At 40.3% G+C, this 25,638-nt stretch overlaps 1 protein-coding gene across 1 annotated transcript; it reads right to left on the reverse strand.

The window, feature by feature from the left end:
- Positions 1-461: 461 nt before the first annotated feature.
- On the reverse strand, positions 462-25,503 carry slc41a1 (solute carrier family 41 member 1). The gene is made up of 11 exons (XM_017450437.3): positions 25,170-25,503; positions 23,116-24,190; positions 15,920-16,027; positions 8,770-8,841; positions 8,293-8,437; positions 7,442-7,588; positions 6,370-6,517; positions 6,203-6,282; positions 5,605-5,739; positions 4,321-4,469; positions 462-4,073 (listed from the first exon to the last, which is right to left on the reverse strand). The coding sequence occupies exons 2-11, from the start codon at positions 23,563-23,565 to the stop codon at positions 3,888-3,890; spliced, it is 1,620 nt and encodes a 539-aa protein (XP_017305926.1). The 5' UTR covers positions 23,566-24,190; positions 25,170-25,503; the 3' UTR covers positions 462-3,887.
- Between the last annotated feature and the right edge of the window lie 135 nt (positions 25,504-25,638).

Below are 25,638 nucleotides of genomic sequence, written 5' to 3' on the forward strand. Positions count from 1 at the left end.
TGTAAAAATCAATCCTAACCCATAAGAGGAGTTAGTTTAAAAGTAACTTGTTTTTGACTCTTATTTTCCCCTTTTTACTTGAATCCACCCTTTATTTTTCTTCTATTTCTGAATAAACACTCAAATCCTTTTATGTTGTGCAAGTGAACAATTAACAAATCATTTTTTAAATGAAATAAATTTGTACACCATGGAATTTATTTTACAATGAACTACAAAGTTTGAGAACTGCTGTGCTAGATCATGTTGCTGGTGATGCAAACTTTTAAGCTTACTACAAAAAAAAAACCTGCTTAGTCCATGTTGTAATGGGTTTTTGATCGAAAAACACCATTGGATAAAATAAAATTTAAAAAAAGAGGGGGGTGCAAACTTTTAGGTTAACAACATTGCATCAACTTCAAACTTAAACAAGCTTTCAGTGAGGTTCTGAGTCATTGGAAAGGAAAGACGGCCACATAGACGGAATAATATATTCCTTTATTTCCAGCAATTTTACATGTACCGCTGTTGTGTCCCCTCTGGAGCAGCAGAGTGCAGGTGCAGAAGAAAGCAGGAAGAAAGACTGGATAACACGTGTGTACATCTCAGTCCACGTCAGAGACAAAACACACACGTCTGCTCTCTCTCTGTCCTGCTCTGCAAAGTAGCTGTTATACAGTTTGGCTCCTCTTACAAGAAGCCTTAACACAGAATGAATGGATATCTGAGCTCACGTAAAGATTTGAGCTTGGCTCGGTTTTTGTGATTATTTGTCGTTTCTGCTCTTCTACCTGCGATCATACGCTGATCTTCTGCTGACAGAAAAACAGCTTGTTCAAAACAATCAAAACAGTTTTGTAATTTTACTATTTCTGCATTAAAATAATTGCGGTATACAAAAAAAAATAAAAATAAAGGACAAACAAAAAGGACAAAACAACAACAACAACAACAAAACAGCTAGTTGGTGTTGAGCCATGCTGCAGTTAAGGCCTACGACGTTCAGTCTGCTACTGAACCAGCTTGAGTGTGAGGTTTCATAAAATATTAGGCACCGACATCTGATATGTTAAGTAAAAAAAAAAAAAATACAGTAAATTACATCTCTTCTGGCCCAAAAAAATGCAAAAAAAAACCAAAACAAACCAAAAAAAAACAGACATTGAATAAAATTAAAAATAAAACCTTATTTATAGAATAAATATATTATATATACATATTTTTGCTTTGTATGCATCTCTAGAAATAAATAAACAGAGCAATCCCATACCCTGAAGAAGTATTCACAACCAGAGGGCTGTAATGGGAACGGCGGTGGCGCGAGCTGCACGGCGAGACGACTTCAGGACGGCTGGACGCGTCTGGACATCGGGACACGTTTTTTTGCGTACGTGCGTGTGATACGCGAGACTGTGGGAGTCTTATTAATTAAATTTGTGCTCCCTCGATTTCAGTACGCTTCGCACGGTGATCCGTTCGGATGTCGTGAGACGACTTTTACAGTGTGAAGGGAATCCGTGTCGATTATACGCACAGTGCTTTTTTTCGTTTGTTTGTTTTGAAATGTTCTGTGCTCAGCACAATCCATTCTGCTGGCCCCATTGTAGCATGAAGCATAACATAAAGCAAAGACAGACCCTCCACTTAAAACAAGTGAAGTCAAGGGGGTTACAAGTGACTCTGTGTGTGTGTGTCTGTGTGTGTGTGTGTGTGTCTGTGTGTGCGTGTGTGTGTCTACACAGAGGTTCCAACACTGCCAGATAACAGGCATTCAACTACAAAGTGTAAAGGTCCTGTTACATAAAATTTTTCTATTAAAGGTTCAGATAAACAACTAACATGACAGAATGGTGAGATCCGGTACCTTTAAATGCTTAAGCATTAACGATTCGCTAATTTCATAGTTTATTGTTTCATAGTGGTGCTTCATGGAACCACTTTTTAAATAGTTCCATGGATAGTCAAGAATGCAAGGAGTCCCAAGACCAGGGCTAGGCGAGATGGAGTCTGAGACAGAGTCTTAATGAAAGCAAGACAGGAGTGAAGATCGAGAATCCATCAAGGCCAAACGTTTACTTCAGCTAGTCGGCTTCGTTTGTGCATTGTGCCAAAAATGTTTTCTAAAAGAGACGTTACTCTCTCTCCTATGTCACACTAGCCAATCACAGGTATCTGTCATGACTCACTCATGACTGACTTTTGTCAGTTCGCTAATCAGACCGGATCAGGTAAAAAAAAAGAAAGAAAGAAACTACGGACTACGGCTGTCGAAGGCGGATCGGCTCTGCTACGGTATTTTTCGAGTGCTTGGTTTGGTCTGCTGAATTATTTTGTTGGATCAGGTGATCATATCATAAATGATTAACAGCACATTGCATGCTGCGCTTTTACCGACCGGAGACCGCACTTGTTTTATACTGTTCGCAAAGCCAACAGAAAGTTTTGCGAATTCACAGACGAAAGTCCACCAAGTAAAAGTTGGCACAAGGGTAAAAGAAACTACAACCAGAAGCAGCAAATGAGCCTCATTCACATCCTGTGTCCTTTCCCCTTCGGTGATTTATTCATTTTTTTTTAGTATCCATATTGACGGAGCGCGGGTTCAAAAACGAAACGATCAAATTAAATGTTGGCACCTCTGTGTACGTGTATTAACTGATTAAAAGACGTTAAAGGGATCCCTGTTCTAAAGCCTAGTACCGAAGATTATCTGCTCTTATAAGGCAAACCATTAGCGAGTTCAAGTTTTCATAGGGTGGTATTCGCATAATAATATTACAAAAAACAAACAAAAAACATACAGTTATAATCTTCATCCTGGAGTTTTAGTCATGAACGCATTAACGTCTTTAAGTCAAATGTAGGCGTGAAACCCTTTCGGCTCATCTCTGAGAAAGCCAGCATTTTTTTTTTCTGAAATCCCATCCAATCACATCCCATCATGCAGCAGATCTGCATTACAAAATAGCCCTTTTAAGCTTCGTAGCACGGTTATTAAAAAGACAGTTTAATAGGAAAAAAACGTTGCTCGCAAAGAATCGGGGGAGGGGGGAAGCACAGCGTTACTTGATCTGCTCACTTTCCACTGACTCTGCCTGAAAGTGAAGTGCATAACCACATTTATTTCTCTAATCATACAGTGCAGGAGGAGATATTATTACCAGCAGTCTTGAATCATTTTGATCCTGTTTCATAATCCACGTTGGGGGGGCAGTGTACACCGTGGTATATCTGAATTCAATCTGATTTTAGATTAAACTGCTGGGTCTGTAATTCGGACTTCTTGCCGCGTGTTTTGCCAACCAAAATAATGAGCGACTAAATTGTTTCATCGCACATTTGCATGAAAACCATTCACAAACGTTTACCATTTGGAACCCGAAAGCTGATTCGTTCCATCGTCTGTGAGCTAAGAGCACTTGCTTGTCGCTCGGAGAATTAAAAAAAAAAACGTTCCAGTTTTCCAACTTTTCAGTGATTAATGAGGAACTTAAAAGAGGTAATCAACACATACTCAAGGTCACTTTGCTGTGGTCTGGAAACTTCCACTAATTGCTTCATTTATATCACTTACACATAGAGCACTTGGTGTCTGAGCGTCCTAATTTTCAAGAAAATGTCGAGTTTGAGTCGACCTTTCCTTTTAAACCCCACCACGTTGCTGCCAACACCTCTGAGCGTAAAAAAAAGGGGGCTGAACATCCCCATTGAAAAATAATGAGGATTCTTGTTCTCCCATGAGAAGATAAGCCATAATGTAATAATCATTACATACCACTACTACAGCAATAGTATTATGAGTTATTATTATAATCATAGTGGCGATTGTAGCCATAATTTCACAGATCGTATTTTTTTGATAAATAAAGGCTTGTGAGGTTTCCGTGGGGGTTCGGCAAAGCCGTTCAGTCTCCCACGTCCGTGTCCCTATCGCCGATCATCCACAGGATATGGAAGCACAGAGCCAGGAAGCCCGTGCCTAGCAAGTCGCCGAGGGCCGTTAGGTAGGGAATGGAAAAGTTATCGGGATCCATTCCTCTCTTCCACATCCACTGCACCATCCAGTCAGCCAGATACAGCAGGATCATCACCTGCAGGAAACACCACAGTGGTAGGGGGTGAGTTACTACCATATCAATACCACATACTGCAGTTGAATCACGGATTGTTCAGTAGCTCGGACAGTAGTGCATCTACAAATCACAGGTTATTAATTTATGTGCTCGTTCTCATATGTTACTGTTTCTATAGTAACAATTTACAGGGACTCTACGGCAGATGGTATAGTGAAGTTTTCTTAAAGTTTGTTTAATGCTTATGAAAGTCTCCAGTGTGTACCTGGAGTAAGGCAGCAGTCAGGTAGAAAGCAATGAAGACGTAGGTGAGGGTGGTGTGTCCGGCCCGCATTAAGCTGATGGTGTACAGGAAAACAAGGTGACCGGGAGCCACCAGGAGGAAGAGCACTCGGGCGGAACGAGAATTCACGCCTGTGGAGAAACAGTGGAGGAAACCCTGTCTGTCATATGTGTGATTTTCAGTCATCGAGGTCAATTAAAAAACAAAACAAAACAACAACAAAAAAAAACAAAGAAAAAAAAACCTTTCATGCACAGTTGGTGTTTTTAGGAAAATAACTTGAGACCATATCTTTCATTTGAAATAAATCATTATCTTTTAAATATACCAGGAGCCGTGAGCAATTTTGAGAAAATAAAGAATTTGGATTAAAAAAAACTGTGTGAAAGGGTTAAAGGACCTTTTATGAACCTAGTTACTTGAACATAGTTATAAATCTAATGTAACACTATATTATATTATATTATATTATTATTATATTAGAAAATATTTTTTAATGGCAAAAGGAGAACAAATATAAGATATACAGTACATGTCTCTTAACAAGTGTATTTATAAAAATAAAAATATTCTAGTTTATTTATTTATCCTTTATTTAACCAGGAAGATCCCATTGAGGTATCACAATCTCTTCTTCCAGGGAGACCTGGTCAAGACGGCAGCACATAGACTTTCACACAGAGATAATCACAGAAAACAATACCCATAGAATACACTTAACAAGAGTAAAATCATGAAAAACACAAAAAGACTCCTTTAACATCGTTTCCAAAAGCCGTTTAAAAGTACTCAGAGGTGGCAATATGTCTAGTTTAACTACATTTTGTAGATCATTCCAGGCCATTCCAGGAAGCATAAAAAGAAAAAGCATGCTTGCCAAATTCTGAGTATACCTTTGGGACTTTTAACCGAATGTGTAATTTCCCTGATTAAATACTTATGTTTAAATACTACCTTGTCATTCTATTAAAAATAATTTTACAGTCTTTCTACTGTTTTTTTTTGTTTTTTTGCTAAATGTAAAAGTAATTTATTTCTCATAACTGTGACAAACATAATATCCATCATCCTTTAAATATACACATATATAGTTTTCCAGGTCTGGATATATATTTTTCAAAATATCACAGATTTTATACACCACAATTTTTTTCTGTATACCACGTCTACTCCATATACTTCCAGTCACTGACATTCACTGACATGCCCACATTTAAAATCCATTCACACAGGCTGGAGTGACCGACCCTGTGCTCATTTTGTTACCTGAGCCGAAGAACGTGTTGCAGACTGTGGGACATTTCCGTGGAGGTGGATTCGGCTCGGCAATGGGGAGGCCATTCATGTGCAGGTATGTGGAGATGCGACTGGCCTGCACCGCCACCAGATTACCCGCCACGCCTATAACAGGGCAACACAAACGACATTAACCCTCCCTAATGCACTCGTGTTCAGGTCTAAATAACCCAGCTTTGTTTAGAAAGAGGAACAATATTAAAAAACCTTATGTGGGTTTATTATTGTAATAAACATGAACAGTCATTTTAAAGAAACACATTTACAATTTAGAGAGCTAAATAGAACAAGTATTAAAGTAGCCACAAACTCAAAAACATGTTTAAACGATTTCTTGAATTGCTGATTCTGTTTATATAGCATGGTGTTTACACATTTTTAAGTTCAGCTAATTTACAGGCAAAAGCTGTCGAATACAGAACCTCTCTCTCTCTCTCTCTCTCTCGCATGCTTTGTCCAAATGAATCGTATAAAAGTGTTAGAATGTTTACTTTGTGATCCACGTTATACAAAGACAGAAGAAATTGTCAGAGTTAGTCAGAATGCCTAGAATTAATCTGATGCTCACCGTTGATGACTGGCGTAAACACCGCCATTCCAGCATAGTTGGGATTGGACACAGTTTTGTCCAGGATGAGGCCTCCAACACTGAAAAAAAATGATTGAAATGATTTTTCGGATCTTCCGATGTTTGAGATGAAAGCGCTCAGGTGTGAGAATATCTCTTTATTGTACCTGCTGATCGCCATGGCAATAATCACAGGCTCCCACCCTGAGTAGAGCACTTCTCGGGTGGAGGGGATTCGCCGGGCGATCAGGATCCAGATAGGTGTCAAAGCGATGAAAAACACGCAGACTAGCGGGTTGGCATAATCGTTATAATCTGTGAGAAACAAAAGAATGACAGAGCGATGCAGGCAAACTCGGCTTTTCTTTTGACACGAAGCATGAAAAAGTTGCATCTAACGAGCAACGATATGAACACAAACATGACACAACACTAACCCCAAATCAGACACCTGGAGAGACTAAACACAAACATCGCTCTGGGGGAAATTCTTTCAGGCGTAATTTAGCTCCCACACTCTGCGATGTAGACATCGGGTAAGTGTTGGTTCACCTTTTATGAGATGTTTACATCTGGATGGCTTGGCCTTGGATCAAAATTTTGGCCATTTGGAAAAACATACAATTACTCTTAATGTTGCGGTTTTCATGCCTTTTTTTATATGCAAACAGTCCCTCAGAATTACACTTTAAAACCAAAGTGCAGTCACAGACACTACTACAAGACTGAGACTGAGAATTTCTGCAGCTATATTTCTATTTTATTATTATTATTTTTATTCTTTTGAGATGTTCTTTCTGTTTCTGCCAACTTAGTCATTTCCATCCATCCATCCAGCCATCCATTTTCCACAACACTTATCCTACACAGTGTCATAAGAAGCCTGAAGCGTATCCCAGGGAACTCGGGGCACAAGGCGGGGGACACAGTGGACGGGGTGCGAACCCATCTCAGGCCACAATTGCACACACACTCACACACAATTTGGAAATGCCAATCAGCTTAATCGTGTCTTTGGGCTGGAAAGGAACCGGAGTACCTGAGTTTACATTTATGTTGATCTTTTTTCAGAACTGGTAGCTCTTTTCAAACCAGTAAACTCTGAGAAAAATCAAGGAACATTAAACAATTACAAATGCCCAAAGTGTTTCATTCCCCTTCCCACCATGAGCGCATGCTGCCACTAGATGCCACCTATAAACTACAAAAGTAGTAGATTACCCAGAATCCTTCACTCACCCAGCTCCTGGTAGAGTCCTGTGCTGATGCCAGACAGTAGAGCCAGAGTAATCAAGTCTCCGAGGCTGGCGGCGATAGGCGTGGCCACGTTGTCTGGGTTAATGCCAACCTTTCTGGAGCCAATGATCACGCCAATCATGATAAGACCTGTTTTGCAGGAAATATTGGCTGTGATGGTGTTGAGATGTTCAAGCAAACACAGGAAAGGCTCTAATCTGTACACAATGAGAGCACTATCTGACTGATCTAGTGCACTATAAGGCTGATCTAGTGCACTATAAGGCTGATCTAGTGCATTATATGGCTGATCTAGTACACTATATGGCTGATCTAGTGCATTATATGGCTGATCTAGTGCACTATAAGGCTGATCTAGTGCACTACAAGGCTGATCTAGTGCATTATATGGCTGATCTAGTGCACTATAAGGCTGATCTAGTGCACTATAAGGCTGATCTAGTGCACTGTAAGGCTGATCTAGTGCATTATATGGCTGATCTAGTGCACTATAAGGCTGATCTAGTGCACTATATGGCTGATCTAGTGCACTATAAGGCTGATCTAGTGCACTATAAGGCTGATCTAGTGCACTGTAAGGCTGATCTAGTGCATTATATGGCTGATCTAGTGCATTTTATATAAGGACTTTCGTAACATCATAACATTTGAGCTTTTTTTGTTACACATCTACCAACTGGCTCATTTTCTTAAAGTATGGGACATCATGGAGCCGCCATATTAAATGCCACAGTTCATATTTCAACCTCCTCACCTCATACAGTCTTCTTTCTTATGGAATAATAAGGGCACTTTCTGTACAGGATTAAACAGAATGACGTCAGTCCTCTCACCTAGCAGCAGGGAAGCGATAAAGGCTGTAGCTACGCTGCTTGCACAGAGCAGAACAGCATGACCTATCTTGAACTGGCCCTCTGGGATCCAGCCAAAAATGACCGCCGCGATGGAGGCTAGGAACCCGACCACAGTGGCTTGAACCTGTGATATGAACAACAGGGTCACACTTATACACTTTATCTTATCAGGCTTTTTGCTCTCTTAAAATTCCACTGTGTTCACAAACACAAAAGGTCAATCTCTGCTTTCTATCAGGTCACATTCATATGACCACTGTCCCCGAAGTAACATTGGAAACATAGTAAAGAACATCGGTCCAAATTTGGATTATTTCCATGAAAAACAACAACAACAACACAACAACAACAACAACAACACTGTTCAAACATCTGATAGTCTCAAATCCGCTCTGTAGCTGCAGACGTGTGTATAGTGAGATGATATGTAAACAGGAAGTTTAAAGGGTCTGGTACCTGAATTAGTGCGAGGTTTCCCACGATCATTTTCCACATCTCCTTGGCTGTGTCCATCTGTCCAATATTAGCCTAGAAAGACAGAATACAGGAAGCATATTTACAGCAGCTCCCATTATAGAATGAGCACAGAGAGCTTTCTTCTGAGAGGGTGAGAGGATTAGGAAGCTTACTGCTACCATCTAATATCCAATATTCCAACAATGTCACTTTCAACAGTTAATAATTAGGAATTAGGAACGTAACAATATCAGTATTGACGTATACCATAATGAAGATATCTAAAGGTTTTATAGGACTATTAATGTTATGCTACACATGTTGTACTTCTGCATTTCCTCTATATAATTGCATACCAATAAAAGCCTATTTTTACACTAGCAAGTGACAAAAGTGACAGGAAACCGTTCGTCTATTTGTGCACATGCCTGACATGGAGCTGCCATTGCCATTGCCATGTGTGTGTGTGTGTGTGTATGTGTGTGTCTGTGTGTGTGTGTGTGTGGCCTGACTTTTCTTCAGGAAGTAGTAGAGACCATTGGTGTCTCTGGGAAGTGTATCCTTATGCTTGCCCATTTTTCCTGATTCAGTTAGCTGCAGGCTTTATATTTCAGCTACCACCATTTCTCACAAAAAAATTAAATGGTGTGTGTTTTTTCTAACCATAGACAGAAATGTAATCTTGTCACTGCTATCACAGCTACCATGATATACTGGAAACCGTCAAATCATTCCACGGCAAATACATATAAACTGATCTCAGATCCTCTCTGGCCGAATAGAAAATGTGCGCGGTGCTCTCTAGAGCGTGAAAAACAGAGTTAGTCATGTTGGCAGTCAGTAACTCTGACAAAGCCAATACTTTAATCTGAGTAAGAATGTTGATTGTCAAGTTTGTTGGACGTTGTTCAAAGGAGTCGGCCTTTTTTTTTCTGTGGCTGAATCTCAAATAGCTTTCAGTCAGACATGTAGTGCACTAAGTGTTTTATACAATATAACTACGGTAAACTTGGTGCAGGAAGAATACTGGGTACACCGATCAGCCATAACATTAAAACCACCTGCCCAATATCGTGTAGGTCATCATTCCTTGTGCCACCAAAACAGCTCTGAGATGTCAAGACGTGGACTCCACAAGACCTCTGAAGGTGTGCTGTGGTAGCGGGCACCAAGACGTTAGCAGCAGATACTTTAAGCCCTGTAAGTTGTGAGCTGAGGCCTCCACGAATCCCGTAGATGCTTGATCGGGTTGAGATCTGGGATAATCTGGAGGCCAAGTCAACACCTTGGTCCTTCAGCACACATGAACCTGTCGATGGTTCACCGGTTTTCCTTCCTTGGATCACTTTTGGTAGGTACTAACCACTGCATACCGGGAACACCCCCATAAGACCTGCCATTTTGGAAATGCCCTGACCCAGTCGTCTAGCCATCACAAATTTCTCCCTTGTGACAAAGTCGCTCAGATCCTTACGCTTGCCCATTTTTCCTGCTTCCAACACGTCAACATCGAGAACTGACTGCAAGATAATCAATGATATTCACTTCACCTGTCAGTGGTTTTAATGTTATGGCTGATCGGTATATAATGAACAGTATTGGGTAAATATATAAGAATGAATCTGTGAAACTGTGACTCATGGTAAATTTTTACCCTGAGTGGTTTATGAGATACATGCATACGCATACATAGCACAGCGCTAGTGCTAATGTTGGTTCTGTCTGTTCAAGCAAGCTGTCGACTTTTTGACCAACTATAATCCTAAGTAGCCTGTGATTGTTTTTTATTTACATAATTTATATAACTGGCTGTCTGAATTTTGACACTTAGTCTGAAGTTACACTTCTGCTAGTAAACTGGCTCATGTGTAAATACTGTATAGTTAAACACCTCAGAATGTGCTGTTGCAGCAAAATAAACAGTGACGGAGTGGTATGATGAACCAGAGTTACCGTTACCATGGTAAAGTTGATTAATTTTCTATAATGACTCTATATTCCTCTTGTACCACAGCAATTTGCCAGTGATTGCCATTTTTATTAAATAAATGACGTCGTACTTATTACGCTTTTTTTTTTAGCTCCATTTAATGTTGTGTAACATCTGTGAAGCAAAAAAAAAGTTCCTCCTATCATTTACGTTATTACAGCTGAAGTCCTGAGGACTTCTCAGTTTGGGAAAACTGATATAAATGTTCTGTAAATTTTAAATAAATGTCTCCTTATACCATGTCGATGAGTACACAGGATTCTTAATCGGTTTATGTGGAGCGTGTCGTAAAAAGCCCCTTTGAATGAGGTTTAGTGCATAATAATAATTGCATGCACGTGAACATCAAGTATGAAAAGTGATTCATGTGTTCGAGGACTCCACTGCAAAATAAGCAGCCATGAGCTGAACATCTACCTTCGTGTTAAGACAATGAGAATATCCAGTGTTCTGAACAGCATCGGCTTGAAGCCTGGTTAGAACAAACGGCGGTCAGTTCTCGGGACAAAAGGGGGTTTGAGCCACTGACGCATGCGTATCCATCTCATCTTCCTCCTGCTGACTGACCCCCACTTATCTCATCCCTCTCGCTAACGATGCTAATGTCAAGTGGCTCGGACCCTGCGGTATGGCTTTAAGGGACGGTGCGAAACCCAGAGCTTTTCCTGCATTTCAGAGAACCGAGCATAGGTTACAATAATCGCTTTTAATCTCGTTCCATGATTCTCACCAAATTAAACCAGGGCATTGGGATACAAACCGTGTGTAAGGGTTAAGCAAGCGTATGCTGAATTGTAAACCTAAAGCCGGCTTCTTTACACTGACCAGTGGCCTCCTGCTGAAGTATAGTGGAAGCGCAGCTTTGGCCAAACCGGCGAGGAAGGACAATAGTGTGAGGACGAGAAAGGAATACGTTTCCCCAGAGAGGAGCTGCCTCTCGCTCCCGTTGAGCTCGGCTCGCTGTGTGCTCACTCTTTCATTATCTTTCAAAGGAGTAGTAGTACTTGTGCACTTCCTGTGCACTCCTACACTCTATCGCTCTATATTCTCACTTGTGCAAGCACATCAGAGCTGCCTGATGTGAGCTAAACCGCTCTGCGCATACAGAGTCACCTCCGACTTATTTAGGAAATCAGGCTCTGCTCATTCCACCTGATTGGTCACACTGGGATGTCAATGAAACGGCCAGCACTCTTTTTTACCGCCGCTGCTCAGGGAATATTAGCTACACTGCTATGTAACAAATGTCCCTGGCAGCAGGATAAAGGTGGTAGAGGCCAATTGAAGGGGGAAGTACCATATGTGGATGTGTGAGGATCCGGTTATGTGTGTGTGAGTTTGTAATTGGAGGAAACAGGACTTGTGCCAGGAGTTTACGGCGCCTCTTCCGCAGTGTGAGATCTTACGTGGCACAAAGGGAGGTGGGGGTGGGGGTTCAGGGGACGGAAGCCCAGCGAGTCCGGCACCGCTGCTGTCTCTCACACCGACTCAGCCCTGATAACAGGCAGCGTGATAAGCTGTGTGTGAATTCGGACAGGACCGTGTTTCCTTTACTCCGGCTGTACAGCGTAGATTTGTGATCTAAAGCTCCAGGGGTTCGCCCTTCAAATTTATACAGGGTCACGGCCATATTATCACAATGAGGACAGAATTATAGAATCAATACACGACAATATACTGTGTTCTCCAAACCGGACTGTACGATGCAATGACGATGTATTGTAAATACTAGTCCTGACGAGTGCTATTACGAATTTCAGTGTAGTATTTGAATAGTAACGAATATTAATACGAGTAATTAGAATATTAATTAGGCATACAATTAGCCGGAATTTGATGCTGCCTTCAGCAAACATATTGTGAAACACGGCCTTTCGTGTGTTTGAATGTTATTGCATCGTCACTTTAATTACTTCATTTGCTAGCTGTAATGTGAAGGCTTTGTGGCAATATAACCTGTGGCTACTTTTCCTACGTCAAGCATACTTTTCCTGGGTCAAACAGAACGTCTGGCAAACGTGTTTCTGTCGCTACTGAGCAATCGTAAAAGATGGGATCTTAAACATTCACACATGGATTTTTTACCCTTGACATGAAAATTCGAATAATATTCAATAAATAGGACATTATTCTTAAAAAACTAAACTTACTCATGCCAAGTATTATAGTGTGTAAACAAAAATGTTTCCAGTTTTAAACAAACTAAGAGTACAAAAATAAAAATGTCCCTGTATAATATTAAGATAAAACCTAGCAAGTTTAAGAGCTGGGCAATATGAAGATATAGAGTAATATAGATATCATGATAAATAAATGGCGTCACAATACACATTTCTGAGATACCGATATTGATTCAATATAAAAAAAATATCTTCAATTCACAAATTTTCATGGTTAAATGGGAGAAATTTGGGAGACATTATGGTCATTTTTTTATTAATGCAACACTATTGTGATTTCATTAGCAAACCTAAATATCGCGTCACATATCGCATGGAAACGTTTTCATGGAAACGTCTTGAAGTATTAAGACAAGATATACTAGCATGTTAGTTCTGATTAAGTTCTGTTTATTCCGCCGATATCGGATCTCTAGGCAAAACAACTTCGGGTGCATTTAATTCAGAAAAATAAATAAAAGAACTAAAAAAGAACTAAAAAATAAGAACTAAAAAATAAAAGAACTAAAAAATAAAAGAACTAAAAAAGAAAGAACTCCTTGCTTTCGGTTTCTCCACACACCCTCCTGACCACGTTTAAAAATATCTGTTTTTAAAGCTGCTTTTAAAACTCTCTGCCGTCCTGTCACAGACATTTTATAGTCATGAATCCGTTTTTAGGATGTTTTCCCTCGTGAACAGCATGTACAGAAAATGTGTACGCTGCACGCTTCTGCACACCGTCGTCATGCTGCGAGCGTGTTTAAAAAGCCTAAATCTGAGTCTTTAATGATGTGTTAAAGTTACTCGTGGAGTCTTTGTGGTGACCGAGCGCCCACAGGAATGTCCGCACCAGCAGTCCGTCTCCACGCGATTCGGCTCCAGCTGTTTAGGGCGAATCGAGGGGAGTACAAAGCCGCTTTCGGGTAACAGGTGCGCTCGTGTGCTGAACAAGATTATTGAGGCTTTATTCGTGTACTGTACACGTTTCAGTTTTTTCATCCAGTGTCGCTCAAATCGCTCTACTCTAGTATTTCCATTTCTAGTACTAACAGCAATTGAAATGACACACCTAGTTACAGAAGGTATTCAAAACTACCTGTCCGCTGACGAATCGGGTGACGTCCTGCTACAAACAGATGTCCTGCTACAAACTTCTGGCGGGAAACTGGTCGTTTCGATCGTTTAGTTCTGATAAGAAACGATAGTAGCTATGCAGTTTACCGGTGGTCACCAACCCTGTTCTTGGAGATTTACCTTCCTGAAGACTTTATCTCCAACCATAATCGTGCCCACCTGACCATCTAATCATTGCTTTAAGACGTTCTCGATCAACTAAAACAGGTGTGTTAGATTTTAGGTTGGAGATGAAACCTGCACGAAGGTCGACCTCAAGGAAGATTAAATCACACACTAATCAGTGCGAAATCTGACTGTGTGAGTTACGTGTCACGTGCTCGGCTTCGTACTCGCCTTATTGGTAGTTTAGAAAATCAAGCTACATCTACTAGCTTTGGATGTTCACGAGAGACCAATGATCTCTGCTACTTCCTTCCAAGCTTTATTTTTCCATAATTTAGGCTGAATATGGCAGGATAAATTGAAACCATATTTATTTATTTATTTGTTTATTTTAGTCCAACAGTAAATGGGAACTAGCAGCAGGTAGGAACGAAAGATTTGTTGCTTTACTTGATCACAGGGGTAGTGGTGGCTTAGCGGTTAAGGTTACTGATTGGAAGGTCGGGGGGTTCAAGCCGTTGTTGGGCCCTTGAGCAAGGCCCTTAACCCTCTCTGCTCCAAGGGCGCTGTGTCATGTCCGACCCTGTACTCTTACCCCAGCTTCCTAACATGCTGGGATATGCGAAGAAAAGAATTTCACTGTGCTGTAATGTATACGTGACCGATAAAGACATGATCATTATATAATTTGCCTAGAATCATGGGACTGTTGGGCCATTTTGAGAGTTACTTTCTGCCCCATTCATTCTCATACATCACTCGCCCCACACTTTTTGCACCTTTGCAGACCACCAGTTCTTACTGAACCTGGCGATCGCTTTGTGATGATGCGTTACTGCCGGTGAGAACGCAGGATTCCAGATTGAGTCACTGGCTGTCAAATTCTTTTATTGCAGCTATTGGCTTGTGAGATAAGACTACAGAATATACACCGATCCTCAAAACAAACGGTACCTGGCGACCCCGATGCTTTCCTCTGCGTCCTCTTTGTTTCTACTGATTATCAGCTGGACGAACATTTTTGATGTCGCTCGTCATTTACTCAAAATAAACCGTTCATCTTAAACCACAAAGAAGGGAGCGTTCGGCGTAAACACACTCTTGCAAAGCTCACTTTTCCTGGAGACCCGAACACACCTTCGGGTACACGTCAGCCGGGTGTCCGAAGGATAGGTCGTAAAGCTGCGAGTGAGAAGGAATATCAGACTTCGACTTGTGCTGTGATCGTTATAAAAAAATGAATAATTAAAAAAAATAATAATAATTTAAAAAATAAATAAATAAAACGTTTAGCAGTGAATTAAGCTCCTTTTCTGAAATTAAAACACTTCAGCTGGCTGGTTAGCTGATAGATAATATTGGACGCCTGGAATACCTTACTTACGAAAATAAAGCTATATAAAGCTATATAAAGCTACTCAGAGATATTGTTTAGGTTTGAGTCAGATGACGACGTTAGAGGAAATCTTTAATCGCAGTTGTTGCGATTACTGAAAAATGTGTCTTTGTCTTTAAAGGTGTGCTCGAATAGCAGGATCTGGACCTAATCTGTCCAAAAAGCCTACATTTACATTACATTTATTTATAAAAAAAATTATAAATAAATGTAACTACTGCCAAATTTCTGAAGTGTAAGAGGAATAAAACACTCTGGTGTGGTAGCAGTAACTCTAAGATGCTCCATGACACTACCCCATCATGGATTATTTTCCTGAAACACCGGTTCACACCGGTTGGTAGGTTCTTTGATTAAACTCACTGCGGTGGACAGTCTGGAGGCCAGTGTCATCTCCAGGTTCCCCTTCAGGCCCAGAAGAGCAGGCACCAGGATAAAGACCTCGTTCACCTCGGAGAACACCTTCCAATGCTGCAGGGAGAGACGAAGAGAACAAAACAACCGTTTATCGCATTTCACCACGATGGGTTCTCAAGCACGTGGGGTCAGAGGGTTCTCCGCGACCTTCATTTACCAAGATATTGATTCAGTGCTGTAACTTGATATAACTCTCTCTCTCTCTCTCTCTCTCTCTGCTGGATACTGTGCTGGGAAAAAAGCTGATGCACTTATAACACCACAATACTCAAACTAGAGAAGTCAGCTCTGGAATTATTGGCACCCTTGGTAAAGATGGGTTTTGAAAAAAATATCTTTGTGGTTAATTAGCGTAATCTCACACTGAGAATGTGAGAGAATTCTAACCTTTAACTGAAATAAAACGATTATTAAAGGAAAACAAGCTGTAACCTCTTGGCAGAGGCAGCTTTCTATTTATAAAAAAAATACTGCAATGCTATTCATATTAACCTGATCTTTTAATGGTCACTATGTAAGACATGCCAGTAATAAAAAACATGTTTAATTATACACATTTCATATTGGATATTAATACAATATAGTACAGTGCAAAAGTATGCTCAACCACCGCCCGAGAGAAAATGACTGTTCACTTTTTGATTGTCGCATTGTTCAGGAATACGTCCATGTTTCATCATGGACTTTTAAAAGAGAGGTACATTTCCCTCTATTTGATTACTTTTGCACTCGACTCTGTAGTTCTTTACTTTTTCGTCCACTGGCTATAATTTTTTTTGCTGACACAGATTTCAATAACATCGTGTGCCAAAGGTAGATTCAGTGTCATCGCTGATCGCGTCCATTTGAACCTCATCCAACTTTTATCCTTAAGAAATAGTTGATGACTCGGACTAACTGGCAGCCGGTAGCTCGGATTTTTCCCCCTCTTTTTTTCGAGCAGATGCAATGCAGCGTGAGTCCGTGTGGATCGATAAGTGGAGAAAGTGCTTATCTTTAGAGCCCATCCCACTGGCGCACTGCAATTACAGCCCTGACGTTGGACAACTAAATCAATGCACAGGATTCACCCGAGTTCTGAGACGAGAGAAAAGTGCTGAGCTATCCAGGCTGAAACGCAACATCTGGGAATTAACAAGAGCAAAAATGTAGCAGAAATTGTACATAAGGGTTTTCTGCTTGGCCGGGTACAACCAACAGGGTTTTTTTTTTGTTGTTCTTTGGCAGTACAAAGGCCACTTTGGAGAAAAAATGGTCTACATCAATTGGAAATTGGCCACCTGCCACATTGGCTTTGGTTTCCTTGCTACCGAGAGCCTCTCTGCTCTCATCTCCTCTTGCTCACTCGCCTTCTGAGATATACGATGATGTCTCTGGGGAACAGTGCTGCCTCAGCCAACGCCTCCTCAAGCCTGTGAACTTGCAGGTTTAGTGAGGCTCAGATTGCACGGTCTCTAAAGCGCCAGTATATATGGTTACGGAGGAATTCAGTGACGCATCACTAGCCGAAAAGGCTCTAGAGTCATGGAGTCAGTGCGCAATGCTGATCACCATGACCCTTGAAGCCGTGATGATGAAAACTAACTAATTAAAAACTCTTTCTGTGAATCGTTGATGAATTAACTACTTAAACATACAGGGTCTAGAGTTCTCGTCCAAGGTCTAAGCTTCTCGTAACTTTATTACACCTTTATTATTTTTACTGTAGTTACGGAATAATGCGCTTTATTACCAATTTAGAACAAGATTGAAATTTTGTCTCAAACATATCTTGTTCATTTTTAAGGTTTTTCTTTTTAGCTTTAGACTTTACATATACATTTTCACATACCAGGAAAAGACTGGGATTATACTTTGAGTTTTTGGAATTCGAAACGTTTACATATAGAGACTTGCTTGTATTTTTTGTTAGGCTTGATGATTGATGTTTATTTTATTAATACTTTGCAGCGTCAGTGTACATCATGTTTTTAGCTATGCATTTTTCCCTGTATTTTTTTAAGTTATTCAAAATTTTTTAAATTATTATTATTATTTTTAAAGGTGAATGATTTATTAAGTGAACAATCTATGTGCACAAACGTATATATATCTCGCAGCTGAACTTTACAGCATCGTAAAGTCAGTTCAGAATCCGGGTGTGATCCACTCAGTCTTTCTTTCGGTGACTCAAAACTTCAGGAAAACTTCGCTTCCTGATGACCGACCGTGCTTTTTACCCCCCACAGGAAGTCAGGAACACAACCTCTCGCTTTGGCTTAGATGGCAAAACAACGTTACTGTTAAAAACAGACCGAAAAAATTAAAGCTCCCTTCCCCATAATATGTAAAAAAAATTCTGTGGAAAAAGCAGAAGGTTGCTAAGAGAGTGTGTCACGAGAACACAGCACTGCCCACGCTTGTTTGTCTGCACTGATTCCTGCAAGAATGGGGTGACAGCCTGGATGTGGTAGACCCAAAATGGCTTCCTGTGGGAGTGCTGCGACACCGGCTAGTGTAAGGGCTTGATGTTGAGTCTGTTTTCCGTCCTGGTATAAATAGGCTGACTGACTGTCTGGACTGTTCTCGCCTGGTGTTTTTTTGTTGTTGTTGTTGTTTCTGTTTTTTGTCTTGACCAAACCACTAGCCACTTTCCAAACAACCTTTTTAGACAGAGGCTTTCAGACAGGTTCATTTAAGGGGAAATATCTTTAGTTAATTCTTCATTGATTGATGCTCATTCTTAAATGTAGTTTTTCTAACACCTATTTTATGACCAAACACCATATATCTAGATCTAATGCTTCGGAGTCATCTAAATAATAAGCATAAAATATGGGAACAGATGAAAAATGGAAGGAAATGAACAAAACCAAAAGATCCAACTCCTTTATCCTTTATTATCCAAGTATTGATTAGCCGTGCTAGCAAGACTGAATGGAGAAATTGCTGAATTAATGGTTTGTATCGTGAATTATGACATTTTTTTCATGAGGCTATACACATGAAATTTTCACCAGACCTCAGTATTAACTCAAGAAGTCTGGAAATATAAAGAATTCACAACATGAAAGTCCATAAATGAAGTTATGTGTAATAAAATGGAATGACACCGGAAAAAAGTATTGAACACGCTAAGGAAAAGTAGTCCTCCAAGGCAAGGTAAGGCAAGGAACCAAGTGAAATCCGTAAGTACCTCCAATCTGTACGAATTAATATCAGCTGGGTTAGTAAATTGATGGTATATAAAAAGGCTTTTAGTTACCAAGGTGTCATGCAAGAAACATCTCACGATGGGTAAAAACCATGGATGAAGCAGATGAGGAAAAATCATGATCTTTTCCCCTGCAATGCTACCGGATTTCTACTGGATATCAGAATGATCGCTTTAGCGCACTGTGTTGCCATATGACAAAAATTAATTTATCTCCAGTTTTTTGATAATAATAATAATACAAACAATAATACAAAACTACTATTTTCCTACGTAACTGGAAAGGTGCAGGGTTAACTTTGGCATAACAACATAGACCTCTAATCCTAATCTAACCATCTCTACCTTACATCACATGGGACATATGCGAGATAAAATTCTGAGCAATACTACGCCATCACAGAGTCATCGATATCAGAATTTTTTACGGTAAATACATATACACCAGTTCCAAAGAAACACCTTTGGGGTTTCACGTTCATTTCCTGCCTTTATGTATCACACATACATAACGTCATAGTTTATGTCTAAACTTTCTACACAAAAAGGTTTCTTCGGGTAATATCCTGTTTAGACTGTAATGCATTCTCTTTTGGGTTTGGTTCAAACAAGACATCTTTTTAACTTCGAACCTAAACTGCGCAAGTGTCGTATGTGTTACAAAGGTATTTTCAATCATTCTGCGCCTCAAAGTTTTAAAAATGCATAGTACAGAGTGTTTGAGACCTAAAATGTGCAAGTATTTTTTAATACCCATTTTTTTTGTCCTTTGCTTCCTGTCGAAAGTGAATGCGGAGGAAAAAACGAGGTTAAAATGTATTTGAATTTGCAGGCAATTATTGAGTGAAAAAAAGAAATTTTTATATGGATATGTTTTTATAAGTTATGCACAAAAGCGTTCAATTGTGCTTTAAGTCATGTTAGTATTTAAATGTAACAGATTTCAGCATGTCATATTTGTAATGAGCTACATGTGTGTCACTGAAACTGGGAAGTAAACCATTTGGTGCTGAATTAATCATCAATTTGAGGCGATTTTGACCTTTAGTTGCATCCTGATGTCCTGATGCGAAGAAAGAAAAAAAGCATTGCACATCACAGAGCCGCGATTTGGTCCGATAATCAGTTCAAGAATCCATTTCCCATGTGGGTCGGGTTTCCAGCGTGGGTGAGTTATGTACTGAATTACTAGACAAAAATCTTCTACTTATTTATTTATTTATTTATCTTTAGATGCAGTCTAAGACTTCGGATTAAACATGACATTAACGTGGAAACTTTGACTGAATATTTGCAGTTATAGCAGCAGTTCTGAAACTTTCAGCACTTTTGGACTGCTTTATTTATTTTTTAAAGAATATATCCATGTGTCCACTTATTGCAGGCTAGATCGAAAGTGAAATCCGAGCACTGAGGGGCGGGGCATGGAGGCATATATTTTTTCTCTTTCGGTGCATCCCTAAATATTAGTCTCATTATTCAAACACTTGAAGCTTTTTTATTTGATTATTTGTCATTTATTTATTTTAATTATCTTTTTTTTTCTCTTTAAATTCCTGAACTTTCAACCGACAAAACACATGAGGTCCAATTATGGCTGGGCGATATGAGAATATTATTAATTATTAATGCCACAAAACACTTTATCGTAGCGATATCGAAGGTATTTTGATCTTTTTTTTAAAAATAGTTTTTCATTAAAAATAACGACAAAACGAACAGACTAAGTAAGCTGCTAATTATAAAAGCTGTAGATTTTTGGTCCTCCATTTGTGTGTTACTGTGTTATTTTAATATAGCAACCTTTAAATAAAAGTATGATCAAACTCAGTTTTGTGCAGTTTTATTCAGCACCAGTTTTTCTTGGCAGGTTTTGAGCAAACCTAAAAACGGTGATGCATATACAATATATCGTGCATCAAGTATTGTGATATCACATCGCCCACCCCTAGGTCAAAGCTGATGTGTGGTAATTTATAACTCGGCCTGTTTTTCTGTTCGGATTAAACCCTATTGAAGCGACCGGTTCCAATAACATACTAGCTACTAGCTAATAACATAATAGCTACTAAGTACAATAATAATGTGATAATAAATATCAATATAATCATTTTAATGAATAATTCATAATGATTGACTGTAATTTGTACCGATGGAAGAGAATGATTTTGATTCTCAGTGCTTCCCGGATGTCGCTTTGAGAACACATCGGGTATTTAAAGTTATTTTTAAACCTATTGAAATAAAAAAGCGCACACAAAGTCAACAGGGGAAAGAATGGGTGAGTAATTACAGCATCTGCGCTCTCTCTCGCTCCGTGACCGTTAACATCCCGAGTCACTTTGCTTCGCACGAGTCCCCGGGAGAGTTGACTTGTTGAGCGAGCAGCATGCGTTCAGCTACGAGTACAAAGGAGACGTTTTTGTAGCAAACGATTCGAAACGTCGATGTCACAATTCAGCATGTTAGTTGGAATTCGGGCGATTTGATGAAGCGTTTCTTTCTCATGGTTTCGAGGTTTAGATTAGAAGACAAGTCGAAATAAATATCGGTATTGTCGTCGTCTGATGAAATTCCTGACGGCTGCAAGATACGTTCGTATACACCTTGCGGAATGGCGGTACGTCGATATTATACTGATATCGTGGTAAAATATGTCACGACACACTTTTTGGAAACACCGTGATATTTAAGAATACATATATACAAAATTTAGCAATTACAAACTGATTTTGTTCTCAGACTTCAAAACTGTAAAAGTTTTTTTTTTTATCCTTTTCAGTTTGTAGGAAGTTGTTTTTTCTAGACGTTTTCGGCACCAGTCGGTTAGCAGACACATACAGATATTTAAACACGTACTGTGTATTGTAGAGAAGTATCGCAATACCATCATTTTTGTCACATCGCCCAGCTCTGACTAATAGTAATAAGCAAATAAATAAATAAATGGCATATTTTCCGGAAGCGTAAAGCTGCTGTGTGTGGATGCACCGTCATCTCACCATCTTCTTGTTTCAAAAGACATAATTTAATTGTTAAATGATTATAATTATACAGCTATGAAAGAATTCCCAATACACCCTGACGTCTGCTCAATTAGGAAATCAGGGATAATATGACGATATAATATTGCGAACATGATTATTTGTGAATTTTTGAATTGTGGGTACTTTCTTATCCCTGATTCTCGATGCCATGAGAATGTAATGTTTATTTCTTCGTGTAGAAGTTTCCGTTTAGTGTTTGTCGGGGTAATATCTGACTAGCACATGACGCTTTCTCGGGTGTTATCGAAACAGTATCGTGATATGATGTTTTGTTGTTTTTTTAAACCATATCGCCCAACTCTTCAAGAAATACCGATAAGGCCTCTTTCGAAAAGATCGAGACTGAGTAAATGTGCAGAAACAAGCTATTATTAGCTCTGTTCATCATTGACAGAAATGTATTTCTACTTATACGTTCATAAAAAAGGCTCATATTTAAGACTACACTGGAAAAAATCCAGGTATGGAGCCTTGGCTATTGATTCAGTTGAGAAAAACAGGAAGAATCGACTCAAGAGCACTTGAGTAATAGTGTGCAGTCATATTCGAATATTGTTCTACAAACAGCCATTGTGTAGATTTACACTGAAGCAGTGTGTTAAAGCCTCTGGGGGGACAACATCATCGAGGAGCAACCTGCTTGGATCAGCACATCCAGGGGCTTTTTATGGTGTGTAATGTAAACACCTTGACTCCTACTATATTTCCAGTGGGTTAATATCAAGCAGAGCAAAACACTGGAAAAATCCTGACTTTGAGGAAGACAAATAAATCTTCTCTGCTGGTGATATACAGGAAGACTACATGGTCTTGGAATGGAAATAAAAGCAGACATGTTAGTAGTCTGGTGGTTTAATTTGTGTTAAATGTCTGAATCGACGTTTGAATTGACACACACTTACTTGAACGATGTCAAGGACCATACCGGCGGCCACCGTCCCGAACCCGGCCAGCAGGAAAGGGAACACGACTTGCAGTCCTATGGAAAAAGACGTCTCCTTTAGAGGAACCGGAGGCACCGGGCTTTGGTCCGTGCATGTGTCATCGCTCTCGTTGCTTTGGCTGCCGTTCTCCAGCAGAGCGTCCTCCTCCCGCTGACCCTTGGCGTTAGCGTGACAGTCGATCACCACCATCTCCGTCCGCTCGTTTTCCGCCTCGGGGTGCTCAGGCAAAGACGTCACCTCGGTGAGCTCGTACTCGCCGCCGCTCGGCTGCCTCTCCTCCGACCCCTCGGCCAGGATGACCGGGTGGACCGAGCCGTTCGAAGAGATGAAGTCCTTCTTCACCTCTATGATTTCCGTCCCCGCGGACATGTCGGGCAGTTTGTCTTGCTCTTTCGACCAGAGGACCATGCGGAAGCCTTGAAGTCGTGAGTCGTATCAGAAGAAACAAAGGACTTTTTTAAATCGGTGCTAAGTTTCGATCGGTGCTTCACGATCTGCTCTATGGTGTCGAGCTATCCCATCCAAGATGTGGATCCTCGGCTCCTCGATTTATAATTCGCGCTCTACAGGTTGAGTAAAAGAGGCAGGTGCTTTAGCCCTCTCCAGGCTTTGCATAAGATCCTGCCTGAACTTTGGTAGCATACAAATTATGTTCCCCATTCACCACAGCCGCTCCTTCTTGTTGTTTTTTTTTAAGGCCGACCGATAAGAGGAGGGTACATTTCACAATCCGGTTAGCGGAAACCTATAAGAACTTCAATGCAATGTTTAAGTCAGGGGAAGAAGATCTGAACGTCCGAGGAGAACAGGAGAACTGTTCCACGTCCCTTTTCTCTTTCAGTGTGGGGGGAAAAAAAGAAAAGAAGGGCACTTACTTGGCAGGACTGTCCCGAGCAGCTCTGGACAGTTGTACTGGCTCACTTTACACCACGTGGACCCTAAAAATGTATTTAAAGGTCTCTGGAGCTGAGGGATCGTGTTACACGGCTCAGAAAAAAAAGTACGTTGGTTGAGATCGTTGTCCAGTGATCACCTGATAAAGGAAAGGAAATGGAGAAGGTCAAGAAATACCAATCAGAGATTGGCATGGAAACTGCATCATGGAAATCAACTTTTGAAAATAAATGAATTACTTAAACATCAACCAGGGTTGATGGGAAAGAACTTCTAACCTTGGATTGTTTTGTTTTAGACTTCAACAACAACAACAAAAAAAATGGTGACTTTGACAAACCTGGGAGATCTTTTTAAAGGGTTCTGCTGAAGAAAAAAAATCCAGCTTGGTCTGACCGGCTTCCAGCCTCCAAACCTAAGCGAGCAGTTCGACCTGTGTTTTGTAGGCTGGTAGCCAGTCAGACCATGCTGGGTTTTTTTTTCTTCAGAAAAGTTCCTCATTGCCTCAACTTTAAGTATTGCATGATATATATATATATATATATATATATATATATATATATATATATATATATATACACACTCTAATAACTCTAATCTTTAAACAAGCAGCCGCCTCTCAGTTCCACGGCAATGGAGCAAGGCCAGTTTCCTCAATTACCTCATTACCCCCAACACCGAAACAAACTCCCCTACTTAGTAGTCTGATCAAATACACTCCAACACCGAGCGGCGTAAATTAAAACCTCCCGGTTTGCAGCTTCTGCCTCCTGCTTCTGCTTCACATTCTCACGCATATACCATATACATCCAACCAACCCATATTTATCAAGACACCATGCCATCATTAAACTAAATACAATCAATTATATATATGTATTTATATATATTTAACAGAAAACGCACGAGTGTAAAAATGGGATTTAACACGGGTTATGCACTCATAATGTACATCTGTTTGTTTATTATTATACATAAGTATTATTTATTATGATGATGACGATGATGATGATATTAAATAGCCTATAGAACTATAAGCACCACGCACGCGCGCACATTAAATCAGCACCAGCTGAAGAAGAAGAAGAAGGGAATATTGACCGGACACTCGTCATTACCTTCCTGCACTGACGTTCCCGGTATCCTCCGGCCTCCACGCCGCTTCGCATGCCTTATGTATCGGGTTTGTTGCGCCGGTCACGGGTTAATGAGTAACCGAGCTGTTAGTTAGTTACACGGCTCCACTGGACTCTGCGCGAGCTCTCTCTCTCTATTTCTCTCTGTCTGTCTCTTTTTATTACTCGCGCGGAAGCAGGAAGCGCCTGTAAGAGCGAGCGCTACCACGCGGGTCGATAATGATAACGGTGATGGTAATTTTCCCCGGCTCGAGTAGAGCAGGACGAAACGCACTGGACCAATCACGCCACCGCTCGCGCCCTCGACTCAGCTCTGCTAGCGGCGTTTCGAAATGTATACCACGTGACGCGAGAGGCGCGCGTGGTAAATACTCTACGCTGTGTGGCTTGCGCAATATCGCTAAGCATATATTATTATCACTATTAACACAGTGATACAGTAGATTACAGA

This window comes from Ictalurus punctatus, chromosome 21 (assembly GCF_001660625.3).
Source record: "Ictalurus punctatus breed USDA103 chromosome 21, Coco_2.0, whole genome shotgun sequence".
Taxonomy (NCBI): domain Eukaryota; kingdom Metazoa; phylum Chordata; class Actinopteri; order Siluriformes; family Ictaluridae; genus Ictalurus; species Ictalurus punctatus.

Bases quoted from the DNA above. Each gene is read 5' to 3' on its own strand.
- slc41a1 (XM_017450437.3), bottom strand. From the start codon at position 23,565: ATGGTCCTCTGGTCGAAAGAGCAAGACAAACTGCCCGACATGTCCGCG. The intron at 6,283-6,369 runs GTACAATAAAGA...ATTTTTTTTCAG, and splicing joins ATTGCCATGGCGATCAGCAG to TGTTGGAGGCCTCATCCTGG. The intron at 5,740-6,202 runs GTGAGCATCAGA...GCCCTGTTATAG, and splicing joins GTTTACGCCAGTCATCAACG to GCGTGGCGGGTAATCTGGTG.